Raw genomic sequence first — 20844 nt, 5'->3', positions numbered from 1 at the left:
TCTTTTGTATGTTAGAAATCAGGGATGTTCTTAGATCAGATTGGACGTTTAAGGGGTGACTATAAATGACAATAAGCTGGATGAGTCGGCATACAGCAAAGGCAATGAGTCTGTGTTACCTTATTTGTCAGAAATCTGAAATGTATGAATTGTCCTTGGTTCAAAAGTATAGATTTTTTCTTTATTCACAGTTCTTATCAAGACCTCTTTGGTTGGGCGCCAAGAATTCGTCTATGCAGGAAAAACCCTAACGATATGAAAACATTTCTTCTCTCGGGTAGATAAACGCTTTCTGGCGCTTCCTTTCGTATCACTATCGGGGTAAACGTCTGTGTTTCTTGTTATCACACGTTGCACGACATGAATAATGGCCTCTTATGCTAGTGGCAGCATCACCTTGTAATCTTATGCCTCTTGTTTTTTAACATTATTTTTTATCTTTTATGAGACAGGACAGTATAGACAGGGAGGCACCTTAACCATTAATCTCTGTTGTATTTGGCTGCATGCAAAATACACAGCTCACATGGCGTACTAGCCATACAGTGTATAGAGAGGATCACCCAATTTGTGGCTATTTATCACAATTAAACTTTGTAAAAAAGACTAAATAAACTGTCATCTTTGACTTATCTTCAGGTTTCTTGAACACAGGGTGAAAAATAATCCTAATTTTACCATTCAGCATTTCAAAAATGTTCTTATTTGGATAACACAAACATCTCTAGTGTTCATATTCAGGTTATCCTTTGCTATTTGACAGCAACTAAAAAACGTGTTCAGTCAAACTTTACATCGTAGCAAAGGAAATATCCAAACCAGCCTATGAGTCAGTGTTTTGTTGCAGAACTGGATCAGATGAAATGGATCTTACATAATGCTGTGAATTGAGCTGCCTAGAATACTCACCCGTGTGCAGTTTTGTGGCATCTGGAACATCCCTTAAGGAAATAATTCAATCAAAAGCAAACAACAGAGAAACTTTGATTGGAGGTCATTCTACAAACACTAATGCTAAGTCCTTAAATCAGATGACATTTATACTGAACCTCACGAGGTCAAACTGACCCGATGTGGTCAAACTGTAAATAAAATGCAGCAGTTACTGGGTTGGTCTGCAGCGCAAACCTGGATCAAACACACATGCTTCGTTACGGATTTCTTTTTATTTGTACTCTTCTGAAACTTTAACTAGTTGTAACTTACAGCACTTGTCAATTACTGTTAGATTCAGCTCTGGACGCTGAGCTATAAACTGTGAAAGGGGGGAAAAACAATGAAAGTAAGCAGCAACAGCAAACCTTTATGTCAACTACCACCTGCCTTTACAGTAACTCTACTGTATGTAGAACAAATGTACAGGAATCATTTTACATCTATTTTCTTTGAAATTTATAAAGCAGAGCTCCTGTTTGTCAGATGATCTAAGCAGACCAAGGAAAAAAAGCTTTAGTTCTTCTTTAACCCTCTGAACTTTAAGAAGTTTTATGCCGTTTCTTTGCACCTGTCACATTTTTACTCACTGTTGGCTTTTTTTTTTTTTTACAGTACAAAGTCCTGCACCTCTGTGGAAACAGCACAGCCATGACTAGAATAAGAAGTTGTATTTGTTTATTTATTTTACTAAAATAATAATCATTTAAAAAACTGTAATTAACATGCGCAACATTTTGCAAGCACCCACGCGTTGCTGACATTGGGTACTACATACTACAGATAATGTACATTTTACATTTGTTCCCGTGCTTCATATGTTTCCTATCTGCTCTGAGTACACTGCTGACAGTTCAGCCAAAAAGTAGCAGAATTTTTCTCATGTTTTTCTCACAACTGAGTCACGAATGATTTTTGTCTTACACAATTTGGTTAATACAAATGATTTATTTTTAAATGAGACATGTAGTTTCAATAATTTTGATGGAATGTCTCGACTTGAAGCGTAGATTTAGATATTTTCCCCACTGAACTGCTCGTCACAAATGCCCGCAGGTGTTACCGATACTGAAAAAAGAAGGTTCCACATGCTATAAATAGACTATGAGAGTGTTTTCACACTGCACATTTCTATGAAGATGTCTCACCATGCTGAATGTGTCGTCCAACAACTTGCTCCTCTGTATACCTTTTTTGAGCCATGCCACGTTAATTTTATTGATCAACTATATTTTGCTTTCCTCTCACCCAAAAAGTCTCTGAAATTTCACGCAACTGTTGAGTCAATTGCCTTGAGGAACACAAAATTATTAGTTTTTTTTTTTTGGGGGGGGGGGATTATTTTAAAGGGAAACATATAAAATAGAGTGATTTTAATGAATTACCACAACTTTCTTTGGTTATTTATACTGATAAAGCCATATGATATGTTCATGACTGTTCTAAAGTTGGAAATCTTGCAATACTTCCTGTTTTTAAAGTTTCTTGAAATGATTCATGGCATATTTTTGGAATTTCTTTCTTTCTTTTTTTTAAAAGAAACATGCTTTTCAAACATGCCGGCATGTTTTTGTGGTTCAGAGGGTTAAATGCTTGAATTACTTCGAGCAAACTAGTAGAAGACGTCTTTATTCTTTTGCCATGTATGACTAATCCAGCAGGTACAGCATGGATAAAGACATAAATGGAGCAAACCAGTCAAGAGTTTATAGTGTATTTTCTCTATTCAGCAGCCAGAACTGTCACTGACTCCAATACTGAAGCTGAACAGACACCTCAAGATTGCATTACACTACAGTGCCTGTATTTCAGATCATATCTTGTTTATTTATAAAGCTCAGGTCATGCTAACATGGAAAAAAAACAAAACAGCTCCCAGAGAGGTAGTATTTAGATCTATCATTTTACTATTTTTAGCCAAAGCTCCTTCTCCCTAAAATTAAGCGAAATGCTCCTCATGTACGTTTGTGCACAAATATGGACTTTGGTGCTTATCAGATGGAGCGAAAATAGGTCAAAAGACATTTTGAACTCGTGCTCTTGTTCTCATACAAACAGAAACAGTCGCACACATGCACACGCTACATACAGCAGATCTCAGCTCACCTTTTCTACCAGAGCTTGGTGGCCCGGGCGGTTTGTCGGTTACTGACCCTGGAAAGGGAGGAAAGAAACACAACATGTACATAGTAAAAGATTAGACTGCAGCAAGTACATTAGAAGGAATCGACTCCAGAATCACGTATGGACATCTTGAAAAGCGAAAAAAAAATTGTTTGAAATTTACCACCGTGCTGCAAATTAATTTGTTTTTAGTTGCTATGTTTTTATTTCATGGGACTTATTATTCCAGGTTAACACAGGAAACACTCTGATAGAAAAACAACACGCCCACAGATTGCCCAACACACTGATACTGAGGTGGATGAGTACATTCAGTTAGTACTTGACAGCAAACATCAGGCTTATTCCATCATCTTAATCCAGACTAATACAAACCTGAACGAGCTGCTCCGTCTGTGGAAATCTGTTATCACAAAACAATTAAGCTTCAAGTATCACTGTGGTTTTGTGCATGCAGGGAGCCGGTGTCATGCATGGATGCATCGGGGGAAGAGCAAAATTAGACAACCAATTAGAACGACAGAAAGGGGGAGGAATTTAGAGTGAATGCAACCAGAAGGAAATTTACTACCTGACAATCCACTTGTCCCAGCATGAGTTCCCATAAATTCACGGAAGTTTCCTGCAAATGTATGCGAGATGATTGATTTGGGTGATAGTGTACAGGGGTGTCCGAGCATGTCAGCAAAGGTCATTTAGGAGGCGAGGGATGGTGAAGGAAGGTGGGCATGAACCTCTGTAGCGGCTGTAGGTACAGTTCATTGAGCCCAGATTCTGATTCCACTGTCATACATACCTTTGCAAGAAACAATGAAGATATCGGATCTTATGCAGGACAGAAGGGAGGCAGGCAGAGGCTGTGTTGTTGTGCAATAAACTACATTTCAGGATTCCATAAAGAGTTCATTGAAACCTGAGAAAACTCCTTTTGCTGAGCGTAGGAGTTATTCATTTCTGCAGATTGACTGATTTCTTTATCCTATTTAGCAGGCTTGCAAACTATTCTGCAATTTATATTAAATTAGTAGTCTGGTAAATGTCAGATATTTCCTTTACAATCATACAAAACAAAGAAAAATCCTCAAATTTAAGACGTTGTCTTGAAAAATCTAAATAGCTGCAGTTAACTGTATTTCACTGGGCTATCTGATGAACCCTCTGAACCCCAAGTAGTTTCTGGTAGTTTCATTTTTCCTCACTGTGGCCTATTTTTAACCCTAAATCCTGAAGCTAATTTACTGCTTATATGCTTGATTTTTTCCATACTTGTCTCCTACCTGCAATGTCTAAACACAGCCTGCAGTTCAACCGAGTTCAGCTGAAAGTTCAGCTGGTTTATGGCTTGTTTTGGGTCCATTTTTAAGTAAGACGTGTAGAATGAAACAAACTTCATAAAATGTCACAACTTTAAGCTTGGAAAAAAAAAAAAACATCAGAATATTATAAATGCAATGATTCTTTCTATTGTTACAGTTTCTGATAAATTGTGTAATTTTTGTGGGGAAAAAAAACTAAACAATATACATTTCAAGTCTGCTGTTACATTTTGGGGTTCAGAGGGTTATTCCACTAGGTTTTGCAACTACATTTTGAAATAAATGGACCCAAAAAACACGTTTTGAGTGGATTAGCCACCACTGGACTGGCTTTAATAGGCAAAGTAAAGCTGTGTGGTGAACTCTGAGTGATTAGAAACCATCTCAACAGTGGTGGCCTTTGAGCGGATAAAGAACAAAATGACAAGGTTAAATATAATAGTGTCACAAAGCTTTCAGCGCCCCCTGTGTTGTGTGGATGCACAAATACTTTCGCTGTGCCACTGTCTGGTGTGAATGTCTAAATAAACAAATCATGTTTTACTCCAGAAAGCTTTATTATCTGGTGCAGAAATAGAGAAAATATAATTTGAGTGTGACTCTTCTTCCACGCATTAGTGTGAATGTATGTCCAAGTATTAGTGGTGTAACCGACTGTAGTTGTTCGTAAATCAGTTTGGCACATGTGAACCAAAGATTACCTGCAGAGTTTAGCCATTGATTGAAATTTTAATCCGAACCAAGATTTAGCCATTTTCATCTCTCCAACAAGTTTCATGAAAAGCAGCCTGTTAGTTTTTCTGTAATCCAGATTACAAGTAAACAGACAAACTGCACTGAGAACATACTTCTGCCTCAGCGAGAAATAATTCAGAGTTGCAGCAATTCTGTCCACCAGCCTCCCTGTTTTTTCTCTGATCCGAAAACTGATCTGATCCATGACTCCAAAGCCGGGATACGATCCAACCGTTTGGTGATCACCCCTATCAAGTACGCTTCATTTGTGAACTCACTGATTATTTTCTCAAAGAACTGAAAAGCAGCAGGTGCCAGCGGAGACCATACAGGTGATTAGTGGCACAAATCGGACGTACAGAGCGAAGAGAAAAGCAGAGAGAGTCGAGGCAGAGAGAAAGATGAATGAAGTGGGAGAGGAAACAGCGGAGACAGAGAGGGAAGCCTCTGGCCGTCTGCTGAGCAGCTTCACAGGGGCATGCGACCACTTTCACCACACTCTCCACACAAAATCTGCACCATATGCTCCAGTGGCTGTGCAATCCAATTTCTGGCAAAGACCCCTGTGTATTATCTTCTGAGGGAAAATGATGGTGATTATCATAAAGTGTTCCCATCCAGGATGAGTGTGCAGAGCTGCTCTGGCCTGCTGAGAGCATTTAGAGGGCGAGGGGGCGGGGGGGAGCTGGAGGCTTCAGAGGCCCCTGCATGTATGGCCATTAGCCTTCTCGTTGACCTTGCACCTGCTATATGCCACTTGACATGTAATACACATGTGGCGTACTATGGCACACTGTTAGAGTCCTTCTAACTGTCACCCAGAGGCTATGTTTGCTCTTTATCCTCCATCAGAGCAACCAGAAGTTCACTGATCATTTACTCAGTTTCAGTTCCACCTGAAATATGCTGTCTGAAGCAGTGAAGTGACCCCTTTTCAGTCTTTACTAGTGAGAATTTAAAATGTTGGATGAAAGCTTACTTCTATTTGGTTTTGGAATTATGAAAAATAGATGAAAAATGAAAACAAGTTGGCCTGAAACCCCAGTAACTTGGCTTCCAGGCGCTCTTGGCTGCAACATCCCACAAATGCAGCCACCATTTAAAATTTTTAAATGCTTGTTTTGCTGATTCTCCAGCCAAATAAAGAATATCAGGAAACATCCAACCAGACCTGAGTTTCCGTCATACAACCTGTTAAACATTACTCTGGTTGCACAAATATCTAGGATGTGCACAGCTGATGCAGAAAAACATGTCATCCACAGGTTTCCAGGCCGTTTTCCCCCCCAGTACCTGAACACACCGGGGTCCTGTTGTGCACTGAGGAGCCACTCACTGGTTTGCCGTCACTGGTGACACACCAGCAGTAACCTGTCAGAGTATGACACTGGACCTGCAGAGGCAAGATGGATAGAAGAAGGTAAAACACACCAAAAATTATCGTCGTAGTTCATGTGGTTAGTCTATTTGAGTGTAGAAAGTAAGGCTGTAGTGTCCAGTTCAACCAGTTAAATGGTTTTTCAAAATGATCTCACAAATTGTCTTTGGTCGGACAATTAACGGTGTTAGTTTTATAAGGAGAAAAAGCCCTCCATCGACAGCCTTTCAGAGTGAATCTCTTGTTTTTTGGTGTAAGACAGATTATCTATGAACACCCTCATGTTTTCACAGTTTAAACAAGGTTTAACTTATTTTAAAGACTTTAAAGAGGTTTGAAATTGTTCAGTGTATATTCTCACTATTATCCACCCAATATTTTCATTTTGGTTCTTGTTTAGGTTCATTTGCTTAAAAAAATGAAGCGGTGTTAAGGTTACGCACCTGAACCGCTACTAATAAATTTGCAAGTTAGACAGTGTTCAGGAGTCCGTTGGCAGCTTTTTTTGTACAACAAATATTAAAAAACGAGAAAAGTTGAAGGAAGTCTTCAGTAAAGAGCTAAAAAAAATAAAACAAACACCAAAGTTTGGCTTACATTTTCTGTTATCTTGGAATTTGCAAGTGCCTTCATCATTTTAACTGTTAATTACTGAACATTTGCTCCAAACTAAGTAACAGCAAGTTAAAGAAATTGTTGTTGTGGCTGCATAAACTTTGCAGTTTATCAGTACATATCAGTATATCGCAGCTCAACAGCCAAAACTCCTAATTTTGTTCCTCCTTCATTGTATGCAGACCTACAAGGACAATAAAGACATTTTGATTCTGCACATATTCTAAAAACAGCAGCTAACTTGTCCTACATCAAACTGGTGAGTTTTATTTTCAGAAATCATGCAGCTGGTCTGCTCTGAATCTGTTCAGTGTAAAATAATTAGTTTAAAATGATTAAATATGCTGCAAATATGAGCTTTTTGCATGTATTTATAGTTCATTTAGGCTAGTAAGGGTAGCAAGTAGAGCACGCTCAATGCACCGTGGCCCATTTGGTTCATCTATTAATAACGTGCAGATTTATTTTCCCTGTGATCAATCAATCGGCTGAAGTGTAGGTATGATTTCAGTCGACTGAGATTTTCTTTGGTTCAGTGCAGCCTAATAAATACAGAACGAGGTGCAGACGTGTCTGTCAGGGAGGAAAAACTAAACTGTGTGATGATGTGAGGATGACGGTTCACATGAGACTAATGGAAAGAGAAAGATGAAGCGTGACAGATTTAGAGAAGCCACGGATGATCCGACCTGGGCAAATGTTCCGTCCTCGTTGCATTCTGGGATGAACATGGACTCCTGAGGTCTCCGGGCCTGTTCCAGAGCCTGGTTCCTCTCCACGCGACACTTGGACTGACCTGCATCTGCAACGCATCGACAGGGCCGTCTGTTCCCAAACCTGCAGAGCTGCTGCTGTTTGTTGTACTATAGACACATGTTCTTTGTCAACAACACCCAGTTCACACCCCCAGTTTACTACTGTTGGCCGGTGACGCTCCAGTGCCTTGCTCAAGGGCACGATTTGATAGTTGTGTCGGGAAAAGAGCGTTATTTATTCCTTTTCTCCACTGAGTCTTGAGCCATTTTTCCAACCTCCACCACTGCTTCCTTCCTGATAATAAGTGGCTTTTTTAAACACAGGACGAAAATAAAAAATGATTTTCAAACCTTTTTTTTTTTGTAGATAGATTAAACTCAGACAAGGCAGAGACTTTCTGTTACACTATTCAAAAATACTAAAACAACACATTCCTCGACACTGACCATTACCAGTGCCAGATGTAGGCTGTGCACTCGACATTGTTCGTGCTGAGGAGTGCGTCATGCTCTCTGCGTTGATATTTTGAAATGTCAGTGGAAAATGAGCTTGTGTTTCTGCAGCTCTGATGAGCCAGAGCTGCTCTCGAGGGACTCGGATGGAAGTGGCTTTAAAGGTCAGAGAACGAAGTGGGCTTCACACCAGCTGGTCACAGCTTCAGACTCCCATCAACGACTACTGTTTTTACTGCAGCTCCTGCGGAGGCCGGCTTCATGTTCGACTGTTCCTGTATACATATTCACACCGGGGAGCTGACCAGCACGACCGCAGTCCTCCACTTTCTGGCAAATATCCTCCCCTGGATAAATAAAAGTTTAACAAAGCCGGCTGTGGACCTGAGAGGACACAGACATGTTGTCTCCTCCACAGCAGAAGAGTGACAGAGCCAGAACAGGGTGGAGATGTCACAGAGAAGGACAAACGGGGTCACGTGAATCTACAAACACGGACTTTGACCGAGTGTGTTTGGTTTTACTGTAGGGAGAAGGCTCGTGGAACATTGTCATGCTTGTTTTTATGGAGGCAAAGCAAAATCAAGCAACTCGTTTAAATAAGTCTGATTTATAAAAATGAAAAAACTCCTTTATGATTAGCAGCTGGTAGCAGTTGTTCATGCTTGTGCTGGTTTGTTGTGACAAGAAACACACGTCAAAATAGTCTTTCCTCTGGTGAAAATCATGTTTTTACCTTGCTATTATGCCGACATGGTGGTTGTTTTATACGCATCATGAGCAAAATAAGCAGCCAAAGTCATGTTCCGCCTTGAAACTGCAGTGACTAATGAGTTTTTAAATATGGATTCGGGTTTTATATGTAACAAACCTGAGCAGCCAATGCTCTCAATCTGTATTCTTCTTCTTCGGTTTGTGGTTCGAACATGTCAACAACTTGCTATTAAGCATAATTTGACATATCACATTAAAAAAAGTTGATGGAAAGGACTACATTCGGAGTTTTACACTTTTTTGAAGTGTTTTTTGGCTCGTTTTCAAAAGAGTTTATGTGCATAATGGGAAATGGAAACCCCATTCTTTAAAATAAGCTTCGACCCAACAAACATTTACCTCACGTGACTGATCGGCTGTTGTTTGCTATTTTGTTGTCGACTCCGGACAGCTTTAAACACAGTTAATACCAGCTGACATGACAGAATAGTTACAACTTTCCTGATTGCAAACAATTCCTGAAGGCCTCTCTTTATTTACTTTTTTCTCGTAGATGGACAAAGTTTTGTTTAGTTCCTCTTATTCTTTGAGTTTTTCAGCAGTTGGTAAACAGCTGGTTTGGTTTCTGACTTCTTCTACTCTGTTTATTTACATCCATGTAGCCTATAGCGCCACCTTCTGGTGACATTACACAGCCCAGTTTATTCGCTCCAAAGCAGCTAATGGACATTCCTGAGGCGTAATCACACCTTAAATACCACTTAACTGCAACGTGTAGTCTTGCTGGGTTACTTTCATAAAGCCAATCACAATACGTCTTGCTGGAAGGCACTTACAGTAGATGCGTAAAAACATTGTCTTGACTTAACTATTTTATGTTGTTCCTGTTGCTTGTTTGCAGTCTTATTTATTTGTTGAGTTTTAGTTTTCTTTATTAGTTTGACATTTGTTTTGTTGTAAACCCCTTCGAAACTTTTTAAAACGTGCTATACAAATAAAATTATCATTATTTATAAGTCACATTTTCTCAGTGAATTTTGTGACATTTCTACTTCAGATTCTCTTTGTAACTATTATGAAAACATGACCTGTGTTTGAGCAGAGTCAAAGGTGAGCTGGTGTGCAGGAGCTGCAGCGAGTGTCAGAGGTTTTGGGAGGAGAAAGCGGCGGGAACTTCGTAGATATAAATACTTAAAGGAAGCAATGGTGTAGAGGTACATTTATGTCATTTCAAGGCTGGAAGAGACTTTTTTAATGATACACAGATGAGCTTTTAGAGGTTTAATCAACAAGCAGAGAGGGACTTTAAATAAGTTCGATTAATGGAAATAGATTAATGGAAACTACACCACTAGCATTCAGTTTATTATGTCTTGTCTTGTGCATTACATTCACATTAAAACCTTGTTGCAGAATCTTCTATTGATTGCCATTTTTCATCTCACTGCAAAACATGAATAAAGACAATTTAATCATTTCCCTTTAATAATGAGCTCATTCATGATGTATTAATTCTGCCTTTGTTTACTCGCAGCGGAACAATGAACGCAGCTCTGAATGTTGCAACACCCGTCACTTTGTGCTTGTTGTTGTTTGCGGTTGTTTGTTGTACCTGTTAGCAATTTATGCGCTTTGTTGTGTTTAATCTGAATCTCACGCACACCTCGTCGAGCCTTCATCGCAGTAAACACGGAGCGGTTCGTGAACTAAAGCAGCAGTTTCATTACAGCCAAACAGGCTCCGCTGCATCTGCAAAGGCTGCGTGAGCTTTGCCCGGCTTTCCCTCTCCTGGCACAACACTTCAGATTGTGAAACAAAACCACATATTCGCCATACAGAGGGAACAAAATCAGCTCCAAAAATGGATTTGGTTGGGCGGCTGTTTTCCTAATGGACAGGGGGGCCGAAAAAAAAAAAAAAGGGAGTAAAAATGCCAAGTTCCAACCTTGACTCCAGACCTATCAATCTCTGCTGTTGTTGAGTGGCTGGCATCCAGAAACTGAGGAAGTGTGTGATCCTGGTCTGTAAAAACTTACACGCCTACAGACAGGCGGAAAATGAAAGACATCTTCTCGTTCAGTTCCACTTTTTTTACCCAAAACTTTGTGCTGGTGCTGTGGCTCCGAGCTGCAACATCTTAAACACTCTCCATTTCAAATAAATGGATTTTATTGCTCTCTAAGTTTATGATCCATCGGGGTCTGAGGGAGGTTTAGGTTATGATTAGGTACGAGGCTTGTTTTTGCCTTTTGTGTGTTCATAGGACTGAATTCAACTGTGTTTGCTGGTTCGTACCTTTGAGCTCCAGGTCTCTGCCCTCTGATGTGGAAGTCGGTGCTGGAGCCACCGGCAGCTGATCTATTTTCACCCAGTTTTTACCTGGAACACAAAAAAACAACAAGTCACACTAAGTTCTGTGTACTTTATGCCATTACATCTATTTATGTTTACTTTTATGGCACTTTTGCTGATGTTTTTATGATGTCAAGTATCAAAAATCTCAAGCACAGCAGCAGTTGGTTGAGTTTTTTTATGGGCAGTTTCAAGACAGAGTCATCTGCATGCAGAAGGCACAGAGCAGCAATCCTTTCAGTACCATATGTTTTCAAATCTGATTTTCTATGCATTTTCCCTGCAGCCCCACATGTAAGGCCAGAAATATTCACCATATCATTTAGACCATGTCGCCTGCCAGCAAGGCAGTATTGAGTTTTTATATGATTCATGCATGAATGTTATGAAGCACTTCCTGTACATTCTGTAGGTATTTATTCTGCAGAGCTGGAAGACATACTTCTGTTTGGGTATTTTATGTGATTCATTCTCAAAAAATGTATAATTTGTAGAGCAATTTCTACTGATTTCATGTCATAAAGTTAGAGGAGGAGATGCTAACTCCTCACCTTACGATAAAACCTTTTTGACATCAAAATATGTCTCCTGCATCCTCTCCAAGGTCATTTTGGGCAACAATGTCTTAATTTTCTGCATTCCGGGACTTTTTTATGCACCAATCTGACCCTTGTTTAAATTGATTGTGTTTATGTCCTTATGTGAAAGACAAGAGAAAAAGCAAGCGCAATATGTTACAAAGCATAGCACCTTTCCAAAATAAAAGTTCCTTGCTTCTGTCATATTGAGGGGAGTGAATCCCCTGCATCCTCCCTGAAGTCTTCACCTTCGAAATGCATGCAGATTAAAGGACTTGGGGCATGAAAAGGACGAGGAGGCTACAAATATATGATAAGATGTGCTTATTCAGTGACTCTAACAGTCCAGAATTATTATTGACTATGTATGGAAGTTGTGTTTTGATCAACATAGCTGGCTTAGTGAGGACGGTAATTAGCTTAAGTGAGCGTAGCTCACAGAAAATGTTCACACTTGATATGAAGCACAAAAACGTTCACACTTATTGTATGTTTAATCTGACATTGGACTGAACAACTAATACAAATCTTGTCAAAATCGCACGGCCTTGTGCACAATCCGAATGACAGGAACTTCAGCTGTTGGATAAAGATAAAACATGTCACAATAATTCATTATAATTGAAGTGTTGTGGTGCCACAGAGATGCCACCATTGATAAATCATATTGTTTAGGTGTTAGGAGACATGCTCGTTTGATAATTACTGCACATCATCATTTTTATATTTATTTCAGTGGAAAAGAAATGAAAAAAAAAAGACCATTTCCCCTGAAATCGGAACTTATATAGTGAAAGCTCTCAAAATAATCTCAATATATGTCTATATATATATATATTGATTATTGTTCAGCGCTAACATGTAGTGGTCCATAGGCGTTTCAGTTGTGACTGTGGTGTTAACTGGGTCGGTTCGCGGGTGTTTTGGTTGAGATTTGACTCCAAAACAGAACTAAAAGGACTCTGAGCGCATGAGGAAGAAGACTGTCTGGTCTGATGTAAGCTCATTTGAAATAGACTTTTGTTCATGTCTCCTTGTTTTCTTCTTAATGATATATTCCATTCGTTTCTTTAATCTCCAGTTGTTTTATCCTGTAATGGCTGCTGCAAACTTACTGACAACAAGTAGAAATTAGGATGTAAAGAAGACACTTTTCCTCACGTGAGCACGAACCCGAACCTGGTTTTTGTATCCACACAATATTCTCTTGCACACCCTGGCAGCATCTTTTGCATTTATTTCAGTGCATTTTGAAAAATTCTATTTTATCCATCAAAATATTGTTGCCGTCACCCTTGATGGTGAAGTTAAGACTTATAATGGCAGCTGTTGACCAGATGTGTGGAAGTAAAACGCCCAACGTGTGAAGATATCATGCAAATATCATTTTAAAGTGGTAGATGAACCTCAGATCTGAGTTTCCTTCCATGCACCCTCACAAATGACTCCTTGCAGACTAGTTTTCTGCATCTGCGGGCAGATTTAGTTTGCATGCTCACATAAAGTTCTCACCTCGACAGCGGCCTCGGTGAGCCAGCGTCAGAGTCTTGTCTTTGCATCGCGCCCTCTGCAGTTCACAGCCGGTCTCATAGCTCCGCCCGTCCGAACCGCACACCGGCTTCCCCTGCGTCCGCGAGCAGATGACCCCACAGTGACTGTCTCTGTCTCCGATCAGCCACTGCAAAGACAAATTCAGCAGCACGTTGACATAACACACAATGGTGCAATTCACATTTAACTCCCTTTGGCTTTTGCGAAACAAGAGAGACGCTTCTTTTTAAGATTGAGTTTCAGACTCTTATTTTCTTATTCCCTGAAAATTTAGGTTTGTTCTTTCATTTTTTGGCTCCTCTTCTTTCTTTCTAGTTCCCCCATGTTTGAACAAAGGCTGCATTCAGCTGAATCTGAGATTATGCCAAAGTAACATACAAATTGGACTCGTGGGTCACTTGCCCATTTTGCTCAAAACATTTCTGTGTTCCTCAAACACTTGCTGCCTCACTTTGTTTAGTAACGAGGGTGTGAGCTGCTCCGTTCTGCACCGAAGCTCAATCTGGAGGCTAATTTGTATAATTGATCTCTGGCTGAAGATGGATTGAACCTTGATTAAGTTTCAAAGTAGCCAAACCACACTCGGAGGAACGGGAATCTTTCCTCCCTCCCTCCCAAGGTCTTTACTCATGATCTATTAGCGAGTCGATTCTGCTCCGCCGCTGGACGTCGGCCCTCTTTCTCTAACAGCAGTAATGGTTCCTGGCTCGGCAGCTGCCTCGAATATATTTAAGCTCTAAAGGATTTCAGGAGAGGACGAGCTTTGCCAGACAGATAGAGTTGTGGGTTAGTGAGGAGGAGAGAGTAGGTGTGCACTGAGCTGCACCAGAATCCTCTGCGGTGAGAAGTGGCCCAGTGATGTACCTGAGCCAGATATCGTTGAAACGGTTTCAACTATTCGAAAAACAAAAGGAGCATTTCAACTTATCTCATCTTTGGAGGTGGAAAGAGCATTTAAGTCATGCTTTGAGTAAAAGAATCAATATTCAACTAAGAGACATGCATTTGAATTTATGTTTGAGTAAAAGCACAAAAGTATTTACATCAAAAATGTGCTTAAAATACCAAAAGTAACAGTACTCATTATGCTGAATGGCATATTTCAGAATAATGGATATTATACTACTGAATTGTAGCGCAAAAATATTTCCATCACTGTGATGTTAGAGGTTTAATTACTTTATGTTCAGTGCTTTCTATTGCAGGAACTTGGGGCAGGCACGAGATGGAGCAAACGTATCCGTAATCGACCATTTCAGAGTTCCTGTTTCTATTGTTGTGCACGATCCGACAACTTAAACACGCCAAAGAAACAAAAAATAGTATTTACTGAATGGAATTCCAATTTTATGAGCACGTAGGAAGTAGAACAATGGGGAATTTATTAGTTATGCTAGTCTGCGCAATGGATTTTACGTTGAAGATGGCGGAAAAATGGTGCTTGTTTCCTTCCTGAGTTTAACCAATCAGCATTTATCTTCTTTAAGTTTAACCAGTCAGTGTTGAGGCCTGCACAGCAGCTTTATCAGGGCTGCTCAGAAGAGTCTATCCTGGAATAAATCTTCTCTACTTCCCCAAAATCATCGCTTAAATAGGTTCACTGGAATCGGTTCTGGTGTCAGAATAACAAAGTTCCTGCAAGTTCCTACAGTGGAAAACAACCCATAGTTTATCTGCTGCTTGTGAATTTCAAATCAATGAAGTTTTATGTTAATCTATAATGTTACATCCTGATTTATTTTCACATTTGCAACTAAGGTTGTCACATAGATGTAACAGAACATTTGACTCTGAATTGTTGTTCTGAAGTGCACACAAATTTGAAATACTCAAGTCAAGTACATCAAAAATGTACCTATTTACAGTCCTATTTTCTACTTCTTGCAAGTGATGGTAAAACTTTCAAGACCGCTTAAGCACCTGTTTAACAGTAGATCCATCGAGCAGTTGTCAAGTGGGAAAATGCTGCATATGACAACTTTAATCTTAAAAGAGTCTTAAGAGCAACCACTAAAGAATCCAGCACAGGAGATCTGGTTAGACGCAGGTACTGAAGGAAGAAGAAGAAGAAGAAGAAGGTGGTGGAAAATGAGACGTAACCAGAAACGAAGGGCACACTTTCCATCCTTCACTTGCCAACTCCTATCAGCCGATCTGAGGCCGTTTACACAATAATCCACAGCAGAAACACGTTGCGTTTGCCTGCATCTCCCTCCTCACCTCAATGCCCGACTTCAAAACAAAAAAACAACCCCCCAAAAAAACACAGTGTTTTGAAAAACATCAAACTTGTTGCTTGGAGACAAATTTCCTCCGAACATATAAAGAGCAATCAGACAGACGTGAGCGAAGTGTAGATCGTAACGATGCCAAAGCGCTGATGTCATGAAAGAGCTGGTGCACAACTGGATCTTATATACAAATGAATCACCAGTTTTCATCAAGCGTGTTCTCGGCAGATTAACTGACTGACAGCCTTTTTTCCTTCTCTCTGCCTGTGCACCGGTGTTGTTATCAAGAAGCGAGTCTCTTCTTTGCTTTTCCACTCAGCCCGTCCTCTCCAAACTTCCAAGAAAGTCACACTTGATCTAACTCTAGTTTCCTGGAAATTTAGGCCTCGACCTGTCAGTGGGCACTTAAACTAATCACTTGTAATCAGCTCTTTATTGTGAGAGTTCAGTTCAGTATAAAGACGGGCTGGAAGTCATTCTACTTCTCTTCCTACTTACATTTAAAGGTGACTGCCATTTAGCGTGTTAAAGATGTTTTTACCCCGTTAACGAGTTCGCACGGTGTTGTTTATGTGCTAGAAGGCACATCGTTAGCAAAATAAGCTATCAACACCACAGCTGAGCATTTGCACCTTGACATTGCAGTACAACTTTACTTACAAGTTTCTCTGCTACTCTTAAGTTTCTGGTTCGAACATGTATGGCAGAATCACATTGTGAAGCGCAGAGGAGTCTTACAGTGTTTGAACAGAGTTGTAGGTGAGCTGGTGTGCTCGAGCAGCAGCAAGTGGAGAGTTGCAATAGAGGTGGAGTAGAGTTACATCCAGACCATTTATAGGCAGGAAGGGATTATTTTCATGGAAAAACCTTCTAAATATGTACCATTTATAGACAAAGATGAGTTTATAGGGGTTAAATCGTCAATAAACAACTTTGTAAAGTATCTTCTGCAATGAAACTCTGTTTGTCACTTAGTATAAACCAGCAAGATAAAGTTTTGCTTTAGAAAACGACCAGAAAATATCTCGTAATGGTATACAGTCATGCTAGCGACTCTGTAGTTGGGCTAAGCATTGCTATGAGCTAAATGCTAACTATTGCAAGGTCACAACAATAAAGCGAACATGCTGATGTTTTTCTGCTATATTATTTATGCAAATTAGTTTGATGCATTACTAATTATAACAGTGTACAACAGCTCACCTACAATATGAGAGCTGTGGTCGGTAGGCATTAGGCACCCAATGAGACTTCCTCATGGTGGCCCTTTACTAGCTAAACTCCCATAATGCTCTTTGCTTGCCGCCACTGAACTGTCATAGTATGAGTGATCGCTTCCTCGTGTTGCTTCAGTGTTAAACAGCGAGAATCTCCACCTGGTGGTGCAACTAGTTACTACAGCTGATACGTCCTTCTGCCTTATTGGTTAAAATATTTTTTATCTGTTAAATTAATAATGGAAATTAAATGATTACTCATTAATATTCCTACTCTGGATTTACGGTTCAAGTTGAGGAAACATTCCGTTCAGCATTTTTACTTTTTAACAACAGTTTTCCTACATTCAAGCATCTACAGTGGATTAACTAATAATACAGTTTTGCTGCAAGTTAAGACTTAAAACATGCTGATGACCTTCTGAATCCAGATGTTCAAATGAAGTATCAGCTGTATTATCACTGACGTTAACGTGATGTTCATACAGCATTTATGCACTTTGAAAAACTGAATCAAAACTGGACAAAAACTCAATTATTAGTAATCAGGGAGACCGACAACCAATATTTGGAACTATGGATTTGCAGTAATCATGGTGTCAAAATTTAGAATAACTCTTTGTTGTTTTTTGTTTATGTTTTCCGTGTGTTGAGGAGAAGTTTTCATCATTGATCCCTCAGTGTTGGTTAGCTGTTCCTCATGACGTTTCACCAGTCAGACATCTGTGGGCGGGACGTTACTCGAGACCAGAGCCAAAGCAGCACATTTTTACATTTATTTTATGCTTTTCTGGAAATCGCTTCAAAACACATTGGTACAAATGATCGGAAAAATGCTGAATGTCAGTTCCAATAATCGTGCCAGGCCAGCGGTCGATTGATCCCAACTTTGCAGGTCGTAAACAACGGTATTGAAAAAGATTCAAATTGTGTCCTGATAGATAAAAAGTGAGGGAATAACAAAGACATTACAATTAATCCTGCGGGGATCGTGAACGTCAGCACGGAATTACACGGTAATCTATCAAATACTTGTCGAGCCCAAAAAACACCAACCGACACACGTAACCATCGCTTTAGAAACGCTGCTTAAAAGTGAAGACTTACTCAGACGCAGCGGCAGCATAATATTACTACTTGAATTTTATATTCTTTGTCACATTCTGGCAAATATTTCTGTCTCTCCGCTGACCTGGAAGCAGCACGGGAGTTTAAGCTTGTTATAGCGAGCAGTACAAGGCCAAAACGTGGTGAGGAAAATGAGACGCGGGTCAGAAAAGTGATCTATTTACAGTCCTCTGCGGTTTTTTGACTTTACAGATACCAAAACTGCTTCTGCCAGCGCTGACAGTTATGACAGTCATGAACATTAATTTCTAAATCCCAGCGATTTAATCCAAAATTTTCAAAAGAAGTGCAAAAATCTTCCAGCTGGTGAGTTAATGTTACACGTGTCCAACGCAGATGAACTGGTTTCAAGACTCCCTGGATCGTTTTTCTTCATATTAGCGAGGAGAATTGCCGCTTTCTGGCTCGTTTTACTGAAACACATGAAAACTCATTTGGAAAAAATGTAAGATCTCTTCATCCCGCAGTGGGATATTTGAACTGCAACTGAAAAATAGGACTTTTTACGCCTAAATATAACACGAGGTAAGGGGACGCTTTTTTGTAGTGAAAAATTATCATGATAATTATCATTTAATGGCTGTCACAAAGAGAGATTAGACTCTTCCTGGAATAGAGTAAAAAAGATAGTGGAGGTTCAGTGTCTGCCAGATACAATCAGAAGGTGTCAGGATGTTTAAGAGTTTAACAGAATGTCCTGAAACTGGAGGATCACAGATTTAATCCTCCAACTTCTGAACACAAAAAGACACTTCTGGCTGCTCCAAATCCTCCAATTAAACGTCTATATTTCCCCTAAATTGACACTGAAACAACTCCAATAGCAAAGTCAAAGGAAATTCTAACAAAAGAAGGAATCCAGCTTGCTTCTGCCATAACACTATGTCCAGAACAAGCCAGACGGTTTGATGTGATTTCAGCTTTGGCACTGATGCGTGATAGAAGAGCTCTTGTCAGATATCTCAGAGTAAAACTAAATCACGATGCGTCTCTTTGTGAGAAAGTGCAGACAGGAAGGAAAACGGCACGTCATTTTTAAGTTGCGTGTCTTCTTTTTGACATCAGGAATAATTTAGAGGTCGGAAAAAAAGTACGTATCTGCAGTATACCTCACTTTTTTTTCAAATAAGTCAAGTTATATTCTCATTTATTTCAATATTCAGGTAGTGGAGATTTTTAGCCTTTAGTTTGAGTATTTTTAACAGAAAAAAAAGCAGACAGAAGTGTTTAAAAAGAGCTGACAGGCCTGAGCCAAACTGCTGTGGATGGAAAGCAGTTAGTCCAAGTGATGAACTGTTAAATTGATAAATCACAAACCAAAGCGAGCCGCTCTGAAACGGTGATTCATATCTATCCGGCTGCTCCTCCAGGTTGAGAGCCACAGAGTCTGGCCTCTGCCCACAGACTGACCCGTCCTCCCTGACTCACCGCTCTAATGGATGCAGCTCCTCTGCCTCCACTGTCACAATAAAGCTCTAAATCGCAGATTTAAAAAAAAAAAAGACATAAGTGGAAATAAACACTTCCACCAAGTCTCCCACATTTCTTAGTCATACCGTCCCACCCACGGACTCGACTCCCGTAAAGGTGAAACCGGACACTCCGGCAGATCAGCACAAGTTTCCCAATTTATGGTTGGGAGTTAGAATTCGAGGTTAATTTCTTAATAAAGTGCTCTTAAAGGGGAGGAAAATGTGAGTCAAACAGTGACTGGAACATTTTTCACTCACTGACTACGTGTCCATATAACTGTCAAGTGGATGTGAAATGGCCCTTCTGAAACGTCGCCAAGAATTTAAATGAAGAAAATTAGGCTCGTTTCTTGCTTTGGCTGCACGCTGTTGTCAGAAGGTGGCGCTACAGGCTACACAGCTGTAATAAAAAGAGTAGAAGAAGACGGAACCAAAACCAGCTGCAGACCACGAATAAAACACAAAGAAGTGGGGAAACAAACAAAAATGTGTCGATAGAAAAACTGAGGATAATCGTCAAGGAATTGGTAAAATTCTAATTAGTCTTTCACATTGGCTGGTGTCGGTCATGTTTCCTGCTGTCTACAGACTTTTTTTTTAATGTAAAAATGCAGTAAAAACAATAGAAGTAGTGAATAACCGTGATCTCAGTGTTGACCAAAATAAATGTAATTTTGTCCATAATCTTGCTGCTCTGCTTAACTGGAGCTGTGTAATGCATTGTGTTTCAGTCTAAACAAACATAAACACAAATAAATAAATATAAAAATGAGCTTATAAAGACAAGCCAAAGCCCAGTGAAACATGATCAGATAGTCTACAGTAGGGTGGTGTACTAACATCCCTCTAATCTAATCTGCTGACTCAGACTTTGCTCTGTATCACAGCCACCTCTGGTCCACCACTGCTTTACATCAGCTCCGTCATTTAAACGCCATCAAAATAAAGTTCCTTCACCCCACTTAAACTCCGATTGCATAACATTTAAAAACACACATAACTCTCTAAACCAGATTAAAGCAAACAGCAACAGCTTTCACAACATTCTTACACTTCGCTGCGGTCTCCGGCTCAACGAGTTCTGTCTGAATGGTCCTGATGTGGTAAACCCCACCCTCAGGTTAAACAAACGCTACCAGTTATTTTCATTTGACAACAATCAGCTGCTGCAGTGTGAGGCGGGACGACGGGACCTGGCATTATCTCCTGAGAGAAAACAGAACCTCCTGAGAGCCACCCGATAATCAAAACCAAACAAGCACAAACAGGCTAATTTAAACGGACTAACATGT

The 20844-nt window shown here is 39.9% G+C and overlaps 1 protein-coding gene across 7 annotated transcripts in view; it reads right to left on the bottom strand.

Moving 5' to 3' along the window:
• smoc1 (SPARC related modular calcium binding 1) overlaps positions 1-20844 on the bottom strand; it is a 76900-nt gene that overhangs the window by 36520 nt on the left and 19536 nt on the right. For 5 of the 7 annotated variants that reach the window (XM_008293267.1, XM_008293269.1, XM_008293266.1 and 2 more), the window contains exons 2-7: positions 13466-13631; positions 11319-11402; positions 7791-7903; positions 6402-6501; positions 3629-3679; positions 3040-3087 (exon numbers count right to left, since the gene is read on the bottom strand). In XM_008293267.1, the coding sequence (XP_008291489.1) occupies positions 3040-3087; positions 3629-3679; positions 6402-6501; positions 7791-7903; positions 11319-11402; positions 13466-13631 (562 nt within the window). The remainder of the gene's footprint in view (positions 1-3039; positions 3088-3628; positions 3680-6401; positions 6502-7790; positions 7904-11318; positions 11403-13465; positions 13632-20844) is intronic. The other 2 variants (XM_008293272.1, XM_008293273.1) reach the window with 1 other exon arrangement.

The sequence above is a fragment of the Stegastes partitus genome, unplaced genomic scaffold (genome assembly GCF_000690725.1).
Source record: "Stegastes partitus isolate 25-593 unplaced genomic scaffold, Stegastes_partitus-1.0.2 Scaffold867, whole genome shotgun sequence".
Taxonomy (NCBI): domain Eukaryota; kingdom Metazoa; phylum Chordata; class Actinopteri; family Pomacentridae; genus Stegastes; species Stegastes partitus.
This window is presented reverse-complemented; position numbering and strand designations above follow the sequence as displayed.